At 41.6% G+C, this 17,043-nt stretch overlaps 1 protein-coding gene across 1 annotated transcript in view; it reads left to right on the forward strand.

Annotated features, from left to right (window-relative positions):
• TENM1 (teneurin transmembrane protein 1) overlaps positions 1–17,043 on the forward strand; it is a 302,504-nt gene that overhangs the window by 201,401 nt on the left and 84,060 nt on the right. Inside the window, exons 13-15 of the mRNA XM_065729661.1 lie at positions 12,847–13,032; positions 14,112–14,135; positions 16,358–16,504. Of these exons, the coding sequence (XP_065585733.1) occupies positions 12,847–13,032; positions 14,112–14,135; positions 16,358–16,504 (357 nt within the window). The remainder of the gene's footprint in view (positions 1–12,846; positions 13,033–14,111; positions 14,136–16,357; positions 16,505–17,043) is intronic.

Consider the following 17,043-nt stretch of genomic DNA (forward strand, 5'->3'; position numbering starts at 1 on the left):
ACTTGAAAAAATAATTAGGTAAAACCATTTCATTGCAATCAGAAAACTCTTCAGGTTTAGGAAATTGCAAATTATGGGTGTCAGTCATTCTGATTTGCCAAGGACAAGGATATTCGCCACAAACAACTCACAGAAGTGAAAATAGCCTTGAAATGTTTTCCATATGTGAAATAATCCGCTGTACATTTTCTGCAGACTGTTATTTTCCATGTTGGCATTTTACTCCCCATTTTAGAGAAATCTCAAGAATCTTTTAATTAACACTGTAAGTATCCTTCATTGTTTTGCTCAGAAGAAATGATGGACTTACTTAATTTCATCTAACTGTCCGCTTCCTTTAATTTGTGAGGAGCTTTGGTTATTCCTGCTCTGCTAATTAAAAGGATGATTGAAGTTTCCCCTTCTGTACATTGTCTGACACTATAGAAAGACTCTTCTTACTACAGAAAGAAAGAAACTTACTACTACTTATTTCATTGAATAGAAACAAAACGTGTGATTGGTTTGACTTGTATCTCCCATAGAGTTGCTAGAGTTTGCAAAGAGATATCGGGTGAGCAAGATTTCTATTAAAAACTTAGTAGTTAAAGATTGGAACGGCTAATGTGTTTTACTGGAGAATTAAAATCACAAGAAATTTAAAGCAATGGAGAAGCACTCCAATAAAAATTAATTGTCCTACATGTTGAAGTCAGTCCAGCAAGAACCAGGAAGACCTGATGTAGTCATGTATTGATTTAAGAAATAGGAGAAGTCAAGGATATGAGAGATACTGTGAGGAAAGCTGGGATGTTTTTCAACCGAATGCTGCTTATTTTGTAGATATGCCAGAAGTAACGTCTCTTTCCTCTCTTTTTTCTTCCTGAAAATTAAGATCCTTAATATATTGTTGTCTGCAGCTATACAGCAGTTACTGGAAATATCCCTCATTCAAATGTAAACCTAATTTAATTAAATCAGCTTTGTAAATCCTGATACAGTTCAGAGGCAAGTATTACTTATTCCCCTGGGTGGAACCCACAGATCTGGATTCTCCTGTTCCAGGAGCTCTTCCCTTATCTAGGATCAAGATAAGTGAATTGCTTGTGGAAGTATTGTCCTGTGCCTCCTGCATTCCAGGTAGCTGACAGAGATTTTCCTCTGCATGCTTAACACAGCATCTGTATAGGGGGTCCATTGCATGCAGGAAATGTCCACCTCAGTGTGTTTGTGCTAGGCCTAATCCAGAAGATCTGTTTTAAAGGTAAAGCTAATTAGGATCCATAGTCAACAACTGTGTAAGGACCTGTGAAACCAGAGAGACTGAAATGGGGCTGTATGACCTTGGCTGGCTGTTATCTGGTAGCAGAACAAGGCAAATGAGTGGGATTTTAGGAGCAATTCAAGTGCCAAAATGGTTTGAGTACATCCAGATTTAGGTAAGCTAAGCAAAGGGTTTTTTTAACCTAGATTTTAAATTTAGACTTTTAAAGTGGTAGTTAGGTGCCCACATCCCTTTATGCATCTCATCCGTATCACCTACATCGTAAGTGATCTAGTAGGAAGATGTACTTGGTAGTAAAGCGTAGCAGAAAACACTGTCAGGATATCATATGGAAAGGACTTATGTGAACATTGTGTGCAGGAAAATACCAAATGGAGATTCTGAATATGGAAAGTTCTCTGCGAGAACCTTTTCATAAGAGAGGTCTCTGTAAAGCAGCGAAGTTGTGGGAAGCTCCTGCTGGTGCTGCAATGGAGGGAGAACAGAAAAGCTGAGATGGGCCAAAGGACAGTAAAGACGTGCAGGTCTTCAAGTTTTAATCTGCAAAGGCAAGTCCAGTGATTATATTCTAGCAAGTTGCCCATGCCAGCTGCATTTGAAGAAGGGAGCTCATAGCAGGAGGCAGCTTCCCTTCCTTACAGCTGAAAAAGCCCAGATGAGAGCAAGAGTACAAAAAAAACCCACTATGATAGCTAGAGCTTTTGTCCTTCCAAAATTTATTATGCAAAATGTGTCACACAGGTCCCTGAAAAGCTGCTATTTAAAATATTTTTTATTGTCATGGTAAGAGTTCTACAAAAATAGCTATCATTTCAATACACTTATGCAGCAGACTCTTTCTATTAAGTTCAGCTTACTTCTGAAAATAGGAAATTGCTGCTGATAAAAGTTGAAATCATGGAAACTTTCTTTTCTCCTGCATATTGCATTATAAGGCTTTTGATTGTGTAGATTGTTGCAAGGGTAATATATGTAGACCTCTAAGAAGGCCCTGTTCTCTGTCTTCTTTAAGCAAAAACTTTTGCTTAAATGCTTGGGCTTAAGTAACACTTTTAAAATCAAATTTGACTCAGTGTAATTATGCAAGAGAACATTAGGTGTGATAGAGCAAATACTCCTTGTGTGCTGTAGCAGCAGTGTATCTTCAGGCATGTTGGTCTTTAATTTAGGAAGCCTTGGCCGTTTTATGAGCAGATTATTAAAATGGTACCTGCGACCTTGTGCTCTGAAATCATTTTCTGATGGGCGGCAGAGAGCGGATTGTTCACACGCCACGCTCCTCTTTGCAGTTCCATGTCTGCCCACACACCTCACTACCGAACAGCCGGGCTGTGCCCCACCAGCTGTGCCCAGGGAGAGGCAGCTGTGAAGGGACAGCTTCCCTCTGAGCAGGACGTGCCAGGGGACGACTGCTGCTCAGCAAGGCTGTGCCAGCACAGGCGAAACCGTGATGATGAGCGAGTGGAAAAATACATGCAGCGCAGAAGGGAGAGGGAATGCAAAGTAATAAAGGACACTCGCCACTTAAAATCTAGAAAGCTGTTGTGCCTGGGTTGCTGGGGAGGGTGGAGGCAGCTCACACTGAAAAGCCAGGGCTGTGTGCACACGGTGCTGCTTCTCACCAGTACCAGAAAAATGCAAACCAGGAGCTGCATCTTTGCCTTAGCAGCAGCAAAGCAGAGCAGCAGCTGCCAGACGCGTCGCTATTTCTGTTAGTGCTGCTGACACAGACGAGGTTACCGTTTATTTGCTGAGAGCTGCAGTGTGCTGATCTTCACAGACACAGCACTGAACACAGAAATGTCTGCTCCTTGTCTGTGCAAGCAGGGTTCATAATAAGTCATCAAATGCTGCATGACTTGTGCTGCTTGGGGCTGTGCTCCTGGCTCTGCTAGAAGAGCTTGTTATGCTTGGCTCTTCAGTTTCCCCAGGAAACTCCTTATTTGTGCTAAAAAGAGAGGAAGCAATTCTAACCTCTTCAGCTAATTTTAGTTTTGATTGTGACACTGAGGTGCTGCTTTAGAAGCTGGTAATAGCATTTAATTTCTCCTCTTTACTGTCTTCACTGTGCTAAAAACATTTTTGTTGGGAACACAACGTTCCCAATAATTTCGTCGATCCAGTGTTTCTGTTGTGCTTTTCACTGAAAGGGAGTTATAAAAAGGATTTTATGTCCTTTTGAATGTGCCCCACTGTCCCCTTTCCTTCTCAGGGTCTGCTCCACGCCCAACTCAGTCAGAAGTTCGTCTGTGCCACTTTAGGGCCTTTTTGCAAGCAAAAGATGTTCAATAGATGTTCCTGTAATATTTTGAGAAGCATAATCTGTGCCCAGCTTTTCAGCTTTCTGAGCCCTTTGGAGATGCAGTAAGTAAAATATATCTGACCTGGGTGGGGCAAGGACTTAGTGTTTTGTGAGTAGACTCACTTCTGAAGGTCAGCCTCGACACCACTGAATCACAGATGGTGCCTGCTCTTTGCAGTGCTTAAATAATTCATTATTTCTTTACTGAATATTACTAATCAAATTTACTGATTAAATAATTGTGAAAACTTTATGTTCCGAGCAGAGCCCTATTTGGTGCTAATCATAACACTTCTGTGTGTCGTGAAAGATTTAGTGGTTATATAAAGACACCCTGATCCACTCAGGGTGAACCCTGATCCACTCTTGTGAACCCTTGCTGCAAACAGTTTCCAAATCATTATTTTCTTTTGATGCTGTATGAGTTCAGGCTGTGCCTGCGAGACTGCATTATTAGAAGCATCAATGGAGCCAGTTCTTTGCCTGTTTCCCTTCTGTCTGCAAAACCATTTGGGTGCTCTCTGTGTTTCTCATCGCTGTCATATATTGCCTCCTCCCCATCCTGTTTCCTGTGGTCTGTCACTTAGTCTCGATGTTTCCCATTTTCCTGTTCCACTGCTTTTCAGCCCAAGGAACTGAGGGTTACATTTTCCCTCTGTAGGTGGACACGAAGGCAACGCTTTCATAGCCTTCATCTCAGCCATTATGGCTCAGGATAGATTGTTCTGAACTGCTTTTTCTTTCTCCCAATCACATAAAATATCAAATGAGGCAGACGTTTCAAGGCATTTCCTTTTGTGGTTCTCGGTACACTGGGAAGGATTTCAGAGCTTATTAGTCAGACTATGATTCTCCAGCGACGACTGTAATTTCACTGCTTTACAGGAAAAAATCAAAATAGTGGAGACAAATTATAAAAGAGGAGCAGATTTGACAAGAAAGCATTTACGTGGGAAACTAGGTTTTAAAAAAAACAATGCTGGTCAGAGTGCTGTGCTTCTCCTCACCTTTGTGTCAGTCTCATCTTCCTTGCTGTTAGGTTGCACTTCCTTTCATTTATTTTAAGCATTTCCCACAAAGGCCTTATCTGACCTGCCAACGTGTATCATCTCTAAGAAAGAGACAGGTTCTGCAGCTAGAGTCCCTTGTGTGCCAGCACAGCGTAATCGTATTCTGCTTCACCAATACTATGGCTGGGTAAACAGAGATATACCCAGTGGCAAATGAGTAATTCTTCTCAGCCGTATCAATTTGCAGAGCTTTGGCTTCCTGAAATGAAATATCAGTGAGTGTGTTTACCATTCCCAGTCCAGATTCATAAGATTGTATTGATTAAATTTTTGCACTGTAAAAATACCATTTTGAGCCATAGTGAAATCGATAAAGGGTGAGGTTTTTTATATATACAAATTGGATTTGGATCAGGAAGAGAATATTCTTCATGGCGTGAAAAATAAAGCTGAAGATGAAAGTGTGATAAAAGATCCAAGAAGGGGAAAGTTTCTCTGTCATTTCCCTCTGCTTCTGTGGAATCTGTCTTTGGGACCTTTCTACTTTCTCTGTGATTACTTCTTTCAGAAAAGCAATAGGAGGTTCCCCAGTGTGGAAAAGATACCATCTAAATAGGTGTAGTATTATCAGAAGTTACACTGCAGTCTCGTGGTGGTGTTTTTATTTTAATGAAATTGCATTCATATATTTTGAGATACACAGTAGTGTTAATGGTAGCATCCGTGCTGGAAGTCAGAAGCACTATTTATGGAGTACTTAATGCATTAGAACTAGGTTCAGTGAGATGATAGTAGGATTATTTTCAGCAAGCAATTAAAACTGTTGCTAGATTGATGGTGAAACATCACGAGCAACAACAAACGGCAAGCTGTGGTATTTTCGTTCCAGTGGTTCAATTTTGTGTGTTCTGGACTGTGGCAAGAAGATAAGAAAGGTAGTTGGATATCTGCAATGCAACATGCCAAAAGGTTTACTGCATAAAGATTACAGGGAAAAGGTTTAAAGTGAAACAGCGTTTGGACAAGTTTTGCCTTTGGTAGAAATATTTGATCGTTGTGTGTTAATGTGTTAATAAAACTACCGGCAAGGTAAATTTTTGCTGCTTTGAAGTGGATCCAGATTTTCAGTAAAAAAACTATTTCAGGTGCAGATATCTCAAGTTGGGTAAGGTGAGTCTGAGTCACAGAACTGTAGGGATTGGAAGGGACCTCCAGAAATCATTGAGTCCAACCCCCTGCCAAAGCAGCTCCCCAGCCCAGGTTGCACAGGTAGGCATCCAGGCGGGTCTGGAATGTCTCCACAGAAGGAGACTCCACCACCTCTCTGTGCAGCCTGTGCCACTGCTCCGTTGCCCTTACTAATTCTTTGTGCCTTTGATTGGGATGCACCACCATGTTCCCACTTCGGGCAAGAGCAGAATCTTTGGAAGCATCTGTGGAAATGTTTTTGGAGGTATGTATGAGAATCAAGTCAGTGCAGTCGTTTTAAAGTTGTCACGTAATTAAGAAGGAAGTGTTGCTTTGAATTTATTCACACAGTTAAAATGAGAAGCTCAAATCCACAAATTGCTGGAATATTGAGATGAGCTTAAATGAATTCCATTGTAAGATATTTAGATATGTGGTCCATGGGGAAAGAGATGAGAAGCATTGCAGCAAGAAAGGGAAATTTAGGCTGAAAAAAATATTGGTCAGCTACTGAAGTTCAGGGATGGCAGGGATTGGTTGCTGTGTGCTGTTGTAGGTTCTCTGTTGCTGGGAATTTGCTGAGGGATGCCAGTCATAACTGGATTTGAAACAAGGATGGACTAGAGATTATCACGTGAATCTGAAGTGCTATCTTCAATTCCCATTAATTTTATTTATTTGTTTATTTATGTATTTATTAAAACAGTTGTCAGTCATTCCAGTGATGATCTGTCATGACAATTTTCTTTTCACGACACCAAATTTCATAAAGAAGTTAGCAGTAATAGCTTGGGACAGTGACTTTGCTGCCCCTTGCACACAGGAACCTCATTCCTGTTTGCTGGAGGAATCACCCTCACAAAAGCTGGCTTTTGTTCTGCAGGTGCTTCCAAGCCCAATCAGTATTTAACTTGGGCTTGTAGATCATGTGCTCCTGCATGCTGGCATAGTCCATGCATACTTCTGTGATGCCTCTATAGAAAAGCTATCCCTGGCTGAGCGCTTTAGTGGCATAGCTGGGGTTGGCTAGGAATGTGAAAAACACTCACACCCAAGTGGCAGATTGCAGCACTGTTGGAGAAGCCCAACCTAGATGCAGTTGTAATGCCCATACTGCCAAGGGACTGTATTTGAATGAGGAAAATTAGGTGAGCTCTGCCATAAAAATAGTATGGTTTTATTACAGGTTTGTAAAACTTGGTACCCACATCACATCTCTCTACTGCACTCTGCCAGGTAACCGATGGGAACAGCTTTCCATTAGATTTCACTGGAAAAAAAAATAGCTCAAACACCTTAGAAACTTTTAGAACTTGAACATTTTAAAATTCTTTATGGTGTAAAAAATTATATTAATAAAGCCAGGTGCTGAAAATGAAAGCTGGAACAGAGTTGTCTTCGGGATATGGTGGGAATGCAATTTAAAAAGCTCAGGAACATTGTTGAAACTATCATACAAGCTTATTAAATGCAATGTATATTTAAATTGAAAAAACTTTCTTTATTAGGCCTAGATAGGTGATTTTTGCTGCCTCCAGCAGTTAAGCATATTGGGTGAAAGTTGGGTTAGATTAATTTCTAATCTTTATGGAAATCCACTTATTAAAAAATGGATAGCAAAGTTATGAATGTGATACTGAAGGGTTTAGAGAGTCAGTAACGGAAGTTTCACCATCGTATGTGATAAAAAGTAAAATGAAAGTGTTTTCATATTATTTGACCACTTTTGCTTACATATGTTTTCGTATTCTTAGCATGAATTTCCAAGAATGAATTTCCTGAAACATGTTGAATTAACATTAAAATCTTCCCTTATCAGTCCAAATTATAAAATATTTAGCTTTCATTTCCCTTTTCGTATCACGTAAGTAGAAACATATTATAAAACACATTTAAAAGATCTCTTTTGTTGACTTAGATAATTAAAATGAAGAATGCGGAGTGAACTTTTAATGCTTTTTAGATTAGCTCAGCAACAATCAACGTATTTGTCTCGTTCTCAAGAATATGTACAGATAATGCTTCACAGCTCATGTTTGCCTTTCACCAATACAATTAGTGAACATTCAGAGTTAAAGACATGTCAGTAAGGATTCTAGACTACTTGAGTTGAACATTTTTTTAAGTCTCCTATTCATCAATTGGTTTAAGTCGGGGAATCTGAATTTTAGATTTGATAAAGGCTATATTTCATGAAAGTCTGTAGGAAACGGCAGGGGTCGGCTGAGGCCAGCTCCCAGCAATTTGCCAGCATGTTGCTCACAGTCAGCCTGCACAGCTGAGGTTTATTTAAATCAGGAAATTAACTTCTCGGCTCCACACTTAGAGAACCTTGTTTTGATTGTGAAGTGTACAGGTACAAAAACTGAAACACAGCCCTTAATTAGTGTGAATTAGGGTGACTTTGTTGGTTTCCTGGGAGCGAAGAAAATTCACAGCTGCTGAGGATCTGGTGTCTGAGCAAGGAGCAGCCTCCAGCCCAGCACCCTGCAAAAACACTGTGGTCTGCCTGGAGCTCGGGCAGCTGAGCTGGGCAGGGTGCATCCCACGGAGCTGTGAACATGTGTGGAAGGGAGAAAATGGCTTTTGTGCATGCCCACAAGCCTGAACACCAACCATAGATGAGAATCTTCTTGAGTTATGTGTTGCACTGCACCTTGTGAGAAAGATTGATGATGAAACAGCATAACTGAAGTCTTCTCAACATCATAATATTATAAATTCACTTCTATAACGCTAAGCATAGCCTCCTGTCATCTACCTCCCTTGTTTCCTTAAATGTGTCACCTCCCCTTGCTCTTGTTTGTGGCTCCTCAGCAGGACAGCCCCAGCCAGGCTGGGCTCTGCATCTCCCCGCTTACGCTGCCCATGCTGCCCCTCTGATCCCTCAGTGGGCTGATTTAGCCTCAGCAAGCTGCCAGTTATTAACCTAAAACAATAAAGCAAACAATTATCTGCCAGTTTGATGTTCTGAATCAGCTCACCAGTTTCAGATAAGCTCCAGACAGGGACACAGAGCCAGGAGAAGGATGTAGAGGAGAGGGAGTGGAACAACTGGTTCACACAGAGGTGAGATCTTTGGCTTGGCTACCGCTCTTAAACACAACTCAAAGCCATTGCCTTGCTGTGCTGGTTCCTTGCTGAGCATTTACTGAATTTTGGGGTGCTTCTCAGTCCTGTAGGGCCAACTGTTTGGGAGGACGAGGATGCTCTAACAAGCAGAACACTTGAATAACATCTGACTCGTGGATTTCAGTATGGTCTGAATTCTTACATCAGACTTGTTTGAAGGCATTTACCTATTTCAGGTTGTCCCTTTGTTTCCTATTTCATCATTGTCCACTCAAGTATCTCATTTAGTCTACTGCTGTGGAAACCCTCTCTCAGTACAAACACAAATGCTAACGTGACTCCCTACAGTGCTGATATTTCTGTACTTGTTCCTCCACAGAAGGAAATAGGATTTTTTTTTTGCATTTAAAAACAGGGCAACTTAAACTGATTGTTCTTTTCTTTAATCTTAGTTGTTTGAATTAGCTGTGAATTGAATCTGTGTGTACCATCACGTTATAAAAAGGATGGTGTTAAGCTTGATTTCCCATGGTCTGCATGAGAGGTCTGGGGAGAATCTGGGATTTGCTTTTCAGAAGACCGCATTATCACAGTAAACAGTGTTTCTGAAGCTTCATATTAGATCATTTAAACAACTCATGCCCATTAAGGACAAGTGGGCTGAGCAGTTGGATGACCAGGGCTGCTGGGGAAAGTGTCTGGTCCAGACAGAAAAACCAAGGACTTTTGGTTTTCATTCTAATCTGGTGCTCACAGCACGTACTGTCTGGCCTAGGATATTCTTTGTAGAGAGAAGTTGTCTTTTATTTCCACTTTATTAATCTGATTATATTAATGTGCTTAAAAAGTGTATAAACATTTTAGTCCTTGTGTGAAATAGATAAAGGAGGCTGGCAACATGGAGAAAACAATGGAAAAGTGTCCAGTATTTTAAGGTCCATTTCCTTAGGTTATGAAATGGGAATACACTCAAGTTCCACATCCGAGCAGTAGAGTTGTGCCTCCATTTCCTCCCTCTGCTATTTCTTTGTTTCTTTGAAGGATGCAGATGTTGAGATCAGACTCAGTGGGGTAGACAAGCAGAAGGAAAGCATGCCGTGTATGAGAACATTTTCCACAGCTGGTTCTCCATTTTATTTTCAGTTAGAGAAGTGGAGGAAGCTGCCCAAGCTGCTGACAAAATCAGAAGCTCTGTGTATCACCTAGTTTCTCCACTTTAACCTTTCCAGCCTACACTGCCATGAGTTCTCTCGTGTGTTCCTTGAATAGTCCCTGGAGTTCTGGCATTGTCTGAGCTAAAACAGTTCTACAACTGCAAAAACTAATAGGCATTCAATCCAGAAGAGTCAAAAAAAAAAACCCTCCTCCGCTCCACTTATCCCAGCATAGCATAAGCCACAGAATATTTCTTAAAATCCTCTTAACAATCTATGCCACTTAAAGTAAAATAGCAAGCACTATAATTATAAAGAACTACAGGGAGATCAGGGAGATCAAAGGCATCCCTCCAGCAGCCTAAATCCTTGAAGTAGCAGGTGATTCATTGAATTTAATTCTCAGGAGTTTGCCTATGCCCCATGCTATAAAGGTAAGTGAAAGAAATGCCAGTTGTCCTGAGGCTGGCTGAGGGCAGGGGAGATGCTTTGTGATAACTGGAGGTCCTATGATCAGGAAGTAAACAGATGCCTCGATCACTTTTGTGATCCCTGATCGTAGGACCAAAAAGTATTTGAGTGACGTTCATACCAACGAAGTAACAAAGCAAGCTCTCCCCTGCTGTCCTTTGCCCCCTGAGCAGTCTCCCAGCTTTCCAAGGACCAAGTAGCAAAGCAAGAGAAGTCAAACCCAATCGTGCGGTGACGAGGAAGAAGTCCTGCCCAGAACCTGCAAGCAGGCAGCCCAAGGCATGAAGCATTAGATTAATACACGATCCGCAGGTAGCAATCAAGTCTTTCTAAAGGATAATTCCCCAGCTTCAGCAGAGTTTTTCATTTGAGGCATCTTTGTAGTTGAACGTGGCAGAGCAGTATCTTTCCTAGTCTTACACTGAAAAGGGCGTACAATTTACTCTTTTGTGAGAATAGCAACAGATAATTGTGTTTATTTTGTACTCCAATATAACTCAAGCCCCTGTCTGAATAGAAAAATTAATTATTTTTTATGTAGTTGCTTTTGAGTTCCTCAGGCACAGCACTTCACAGTTGCTTTCTTTGCATCTTTCATTGTCCTTTACCACACCTTCAGCTTCTGAAGGTGGTTTTTGAGTTTGACCTCACTCTGCCGGTTTGTCACTCACAATTCCTTTCAGCTGCACTCTGTTCTTCACGCAGGCTGCTGACGAAAACAAATAAGGGATAAAATCTAACTCAAAATAGACACCAGGCATATCAGTCTCAGCATGGTTCAGGTTCTGTGCTGCTTTGCTCGTTATGTTAAAATTATTGGAATTGATCAGAGTTCAATTTAAACTTTAAAAACTCAGCTTGGCATGTTCAGTGACAGCATTTATCACTGCAAATGCTTTTAAGAATGTTTATATACAATAGTTCCAGGATATAAATGATCATTGTTTAAGATCTGTCAAGGGAAAAATCTTCCCACAACTAAATATGTAACGTTGACATTTGAAATCAGAGCAGGCACGCTTACTTGGCTCACACTTGTGCTATCAGCTGCTCTCCAAGAGGAAGGAGGAGGAAACATTTTTGTGGCAGGTTAATTGCCGAATAACAAGCAAATTCTGTCTCCTGACACTAATTATTCTAAATAAAATCAAACTGCACAGAACCCCTATAATGAAGCCATTCTTTTCACAGAACAACGTTAGCCTAAGTGGAAGTAGAATTGCAATTGGCATATTGTGATGTATTGAATCCGTTCAGGACTCCCGTTCCAACTCAGTGTGCGTGCCATTCCCCAGCACCCAGGAGGAGGAATTGTTTGGAGCACAGTGCAGGAGGTGGTCCTGCCTTCCTGAGATGGTTCCTCTGGTTGTTAGCAGTTGACTCATGAGAGTCAGGAAGGAGAAGAAAAAAAAAAGATTTAAACCTTGAAAGCTGTGTCCAAACCAGGCAGAGTTGTGGTGGCTTCAGTAAAATGGGATGCGGGCTCCCCTTCTTTCTGTGCTGCCTTCCTGCTGGCTCCATGTACTGCAAGGGAAGGTCATTTTACCCTCACTGCAAACACCTGAATAGCTCAAAGGCTGAATAGCTCAAAGGCTGGTTTGTTTTTGTGTGTTTAAAATGCCTCTTTTCCTTCAGCTCATCCCACCCACAGTGTTTGAGTTCATAGCAAATTTCAGAAATGAGCCCCTGGGAATGGCTACCATAGATTCATAGAATTGGTTAAGTTGGAAGGGACACTTAAAGGCCATCTGGTCCAATCTTCCTGCACTGTGCAGGGACACTTACAGCTCCATCATGTGTTCAGAGCCTGGTCCAGCCTAATCTTGAGTGTCTCCAGGGATGGGACACCCACCATCTCACTGGGCAACCTGTGCCAGTGCCTCATCACCTTTACTGCAAGAAAGTTCTTTGTCATGTCCAATCTAAACCTTTCCTCTTCTAGTTTGAAACCATTTACCCCTCGTCCTGTCACAACCGACCCCACTAAAGAATCAGTCCCCTTCTTTCTCACAGCCCCCCTTTAGGTTCTGACAGGCTGCCCTCAGGTCTGCCCAGACCCTTCCCTCCTCAGCCTGCGCTGCCCAACAGTTATGGCATGCTCTCAGCTGAAATCGGCCAAAGGACGTGGGCTTTTGCACCACTGTGATCTGGTTTGGACCCATGTGCAAAGCCACCATTTATAGTTTCTAACCCAAAATGAACCATCTTACAAGTAGCTATTAGAGAAGGATGCAGCCAGACTGTGTAAGGTCTGTAGTGGGTGACAGGATCCCATGTTTGATCGGTGTTGGGATAGCAGTGATTGTATTTAACATCCGCGCAAAGTCCGCCTTGCAGTAACGAAGCTGCTCTTTCACATAAATGTGTTCCTGTATTCCTGTGCAGAGCTGTGTACCCTGGACTGCGGCAGCCACGGTGTGTGTTCGAGAGGGATCTGCCAGTGTGAGGAGGGCTGGGTGGGACCCACCTGCGAGGAGCGCACCTGCCACTCCCACTGCGCCGAGCACGGCCAGTGCAAAGACGGCAAGTGTGAGTGCAGCCCTGGATGGGAAGGGGACCACTGCACCATCGGTAAGGAAGACTTGTACCTCTATTAATAGTGTGAACATTTTCACCAGTCGTACAAACATCTGCCGGCAGCGTGACTCAACTCATATTTTGAAAAAACTCAGGGCCAGGTTCAGAATGGCAACAGCGCGGTGCTCTGTTTAGAGGAACTGACACCGAAGAATTGAAATGTATGAAAAAATAACCAACACACACACACACACAGGAGAGGTGTGCAGATTCCAGCATATCTCTAAGTCGTGCTCATAGATGGACACTGAGTCATGGGTAAAAAAAGATACTTAGAAGGTGTAAGTGATGAAGCTGTTGTTCAACTTAATTCTTGCACGGTCTCTTGCCGCAGTGTTTGAGGATTCACATGTTTCACTTTGTGCTCGAGGGCTTTTGTCCTGTAGCTGGCTTCTAACTATTTCTAACAAAGGTAAAACTTTCAGATCTTTTCAGAAGTCTTTTCTCTGCTGTACAAATGTAATAGTTCTCTGTCTAATGAAATGCAACAGGTTATTTTGAGAGCATCTAATAGTGTTTCTCCCTAAAATGTCCCAGAGCAATATTATTAAGAAACATTTTGTTTATAAGCATAGAGCATATAATGTTCAGAAATAAACAGCATAGGCTTCCATATTTTCTTCCTGAATAAAGTAGAATGTTTAATCTTGATCATTTTAAGATAATTAATAATTAAGATAATTAATTCACTGACTCCAGAGTTTACTACATCAGATTTGCTAAATCTATAGATACGTTAGGAAGAAAAGGGTAAGTTTCTGATGGTTCTGTAGAGCAAATCCAGAAAGGACAAACGTAATAACAAGGAGAAGCAGAGCTTTGTGTCACTGCTACTCGCAGTGTAGGCACTGCCCACGTGGCCCAAGCTGTCCTCTGCATGCTTGCCATCAAACAGAGAACAATCACAAGCACAGTGTGCTTTGATCACAGTGGTAGGAATAGATATGATTGCAGTAGAAGGGAGGCACTTTATGTCTAACCAACAGGTGGCAAGCCATAAGCAAACGGTTTCTGTCTTTTCATTTTGATACAGAAGTTCAATCCATCTCAGTTTTGTTCTTTTCTTTTTTAAGCTCACTACTTAGATGCGGTTCGAGGTAAGTTTTTCCTATCAGCATTGCAAAAGAATAGTGGAAAGATGCTAAAGTATTGGGTATTTAGTGTTATGTGTTATATGTTTTGTCTGAGCTTCTGTACTGTTAAGTTGCCTAAATAGATCAAATATTTCTTCATGGAGATATATGTGTATACAAAGAGAGATTTACAGAAAAAAATGTGCAGATTTTGTGCAATTTTGTGTAGATTATGCAAATAACATAACTTATTTGTAGAGTTGTAGCAATGCCTGCATGGTTCATGTAGCCATCTGATGTGCTGCTGTAGAAATCAGACCTTTGCTCTTTCTTGCCATTGTGAAGCAGCGACCAAGCTGAGGACTTGCTGGAAAAACTCTGTGTTGATCCTGTCTTTTGTGAGAGAAAACTATTTTTATTTTGTGCCAGTTTTGTTATAGAGGGACATGTTTTTAAAAGCTGTCTTGGCTAGATGCGTGATAGAGTCCTCTTCAGATCATTTGAGACAAGGGTTAAGATTTATGCTGTTTCCTTCATTTGATTCCCATGCCTTGCCTCAGGTCCTGCTTGGACGTGGCAATGTGAATGCCTTCCCACACTTGGCGGCAGTCCCTCAGTCCTAGCCCTGCTGTGCAGAGCAGTGATGCACACTGCCTCTTACAGAACTGCTCCGAGCTGAAATATCAAACTAACCAATATCCCAGAAAGGGCTGAGGGTTTGTTAACCAGTTATTATTTCATTTCTTCAGAGTTAGGTGATGATAGTAAAAACATGTAGGCATTCATTTGATTACATTTGTAGTCTTAGACAATAACCATACACAACAGCGAAATATAATCACGGACAAGATATGAATTAACTCAGTAGGATGGTAAATTGAAGTGGGAAGACATCCCCTTCCAAATCCTGTCCTCGCCCCCAGCTCACAAAAAGGCAAATGATTGGGTTTTACAGTATGTCTGATGGTTGCCAGCACCATGCTATTTTAGAGCAGCGAGTTCCAACATGAGAAAACCATGCCACCTGTCTCCAGCTCCTCCCAACAAGAGAGTCAGACTCTCCTCTCTCTTTCCAGATGCAATTGATAAACTGTCCAGAGAGTGGGCAGGAGAAAGATGGTGTGTCTGCTGTAAGGTTGTTGGGAGACGTGCTGCATTCTGGTAGGCACTCTCTGGTCAGCCTCTCCCAAGCCCTGCTGGAGCACCTGTCTCCTGAGGCTGCCAAACGGACGGGCAGACTGAGACCCAATCCCTAACCTAACTCCTGATACTCAGTCTCGAATACAGGAGGCCATTGAAGTCCTGTAAGTTCATGCTGGTAAACAGGAGCTCTCTTAGAAAGGATGCTGCTCGCACTGTTAATCTTATTGCTGGGCTTTATTCATTGTCCTTTGTCTCCGTGCATGATAGGGCGAGGATCTGACAAATGTCTGAGCTGGCACTAGACTATGCAAGCAGATGGACATGAGTGTATGCATCCAAGAGACAATTCCTCAGTCACTCTTATACGCAAGAGGTCTAGATGAGAATGTCCAAATGGTTGTTGATTCAGAGTTGACAAGCATATAATCCAGGAGATGCTGCAATCGCTGCTCCAGTTTTGATCTAGAATCAGCATCACTAAAGGGCGACTGTTTGTCACATTTGAATCAGCTGCAGCATGAAAGAGGCAGAAATAGACACTGAAGGGAAATACTGCCTCATTTTCCTTCTGTGGAAAGTTATTGCATTGTAGAATAAACCAAATCGTCTTTTTCACATTCAGCTCAGTCTTTATGATCAGAATAAATAGATCACCTCATTTCCCTGCAGCCTATAGGATTATGTCCAAAAATGCCAGTTTGTCATTTAAAAAACATTTCCCATCTATAGTTTTGATATAAAAATGGAGTATGTATATACACTTCCTGATCTACATTTTTTTTCCACACATAGAGAAGGAGGTGGACACAGCAGGCTGTTAAGTAACTTCTTGCACCTTTACTCACGTTTTTCTGTGCACAAAAAGTTACACACTAAGGAATCCTCATTCCTCAACGAGAAATGATTTCTGGGCAAGCAAAAATAGGGATCAATATGGGCATTTTTCCATATTCAGCCAAGAGTATGAATGCCTTGCAAAGGAGCTGTACTGCTCTCATGTTTAGGAAGCAAGGATTAAAGAATGTTGTTGAATAACTGCAACTCTACAGGAAGAGAAGAAAGCTCCTCAATGAATGCTTTTTTTTCCACTTTCTCTTTATTAGATGGCTGCCCAGGTCTGTGCTATGGAAATGGCAGGTGCACTCTTGATCAGAACGGATGGCACTGTGTTTGTCAAGTGGGCTGGAGTGGCTCAGGATGTAACGTTGTCATGGAAATGATGTGTGGGGATAACCTGGACAATGATGGAGGTATGATATGTAATTCATGGCTCTGTTTATTTGTCATATCCTCAATGCCCATTTGAATCTATAGTTTTGTTATGTATGTTTTATATATTATAGTCTATGTATGTTTTCCTTTTTATCACAGAATGTCCATGTTTTGTTTGCTTAATCAAGAGAGTTGCTCCACAGACTTCACATGTGCAGTGCTGGAATAGTCCTTTTTGTTAGATGTTCTCCAAGGCAAAATTCATGTATGTGCCACACCTGTCGTCCTAGCACTTGTGTATTCATGTATTTGAACGAGTCGTTTCTTTCACCTCCTCTTTCACCTTTCTTCCTTTCTTTCATTGGTGAATGGATACCTTAATGAAAAACATCTGTTGGTCCTTGGAAGCACTGAAACTGCATCTGATAAGTTCTTTGCAATACCAGGCAGAGCATAGTAGGAAAAAGTTGACTCACCTGACTGGTGATGAGGATCCCTGGCTACAGAACTCTCCTCATCAGGAAGCAGCATTTTTTTTTTTTCCAACAAAAGCATCCAGACCTTATTTCAAACTTTC

Source organism: Cyrtonyx montezumae, unplaced genomic scaffold, assembly GCF_038088225.1.
Source record: "Cyrtonyx montezumae isolate F1298 unplaced genomic scaffold, pur_monq_1.0 scaffold_11, whole genome shotgun sequence".
NCBI lineage: Eukaryota > Metazoa > Chordata > Aves > Galliformes > Odontophoridae > Cyrtonyx > Cyrtonyx montezumae.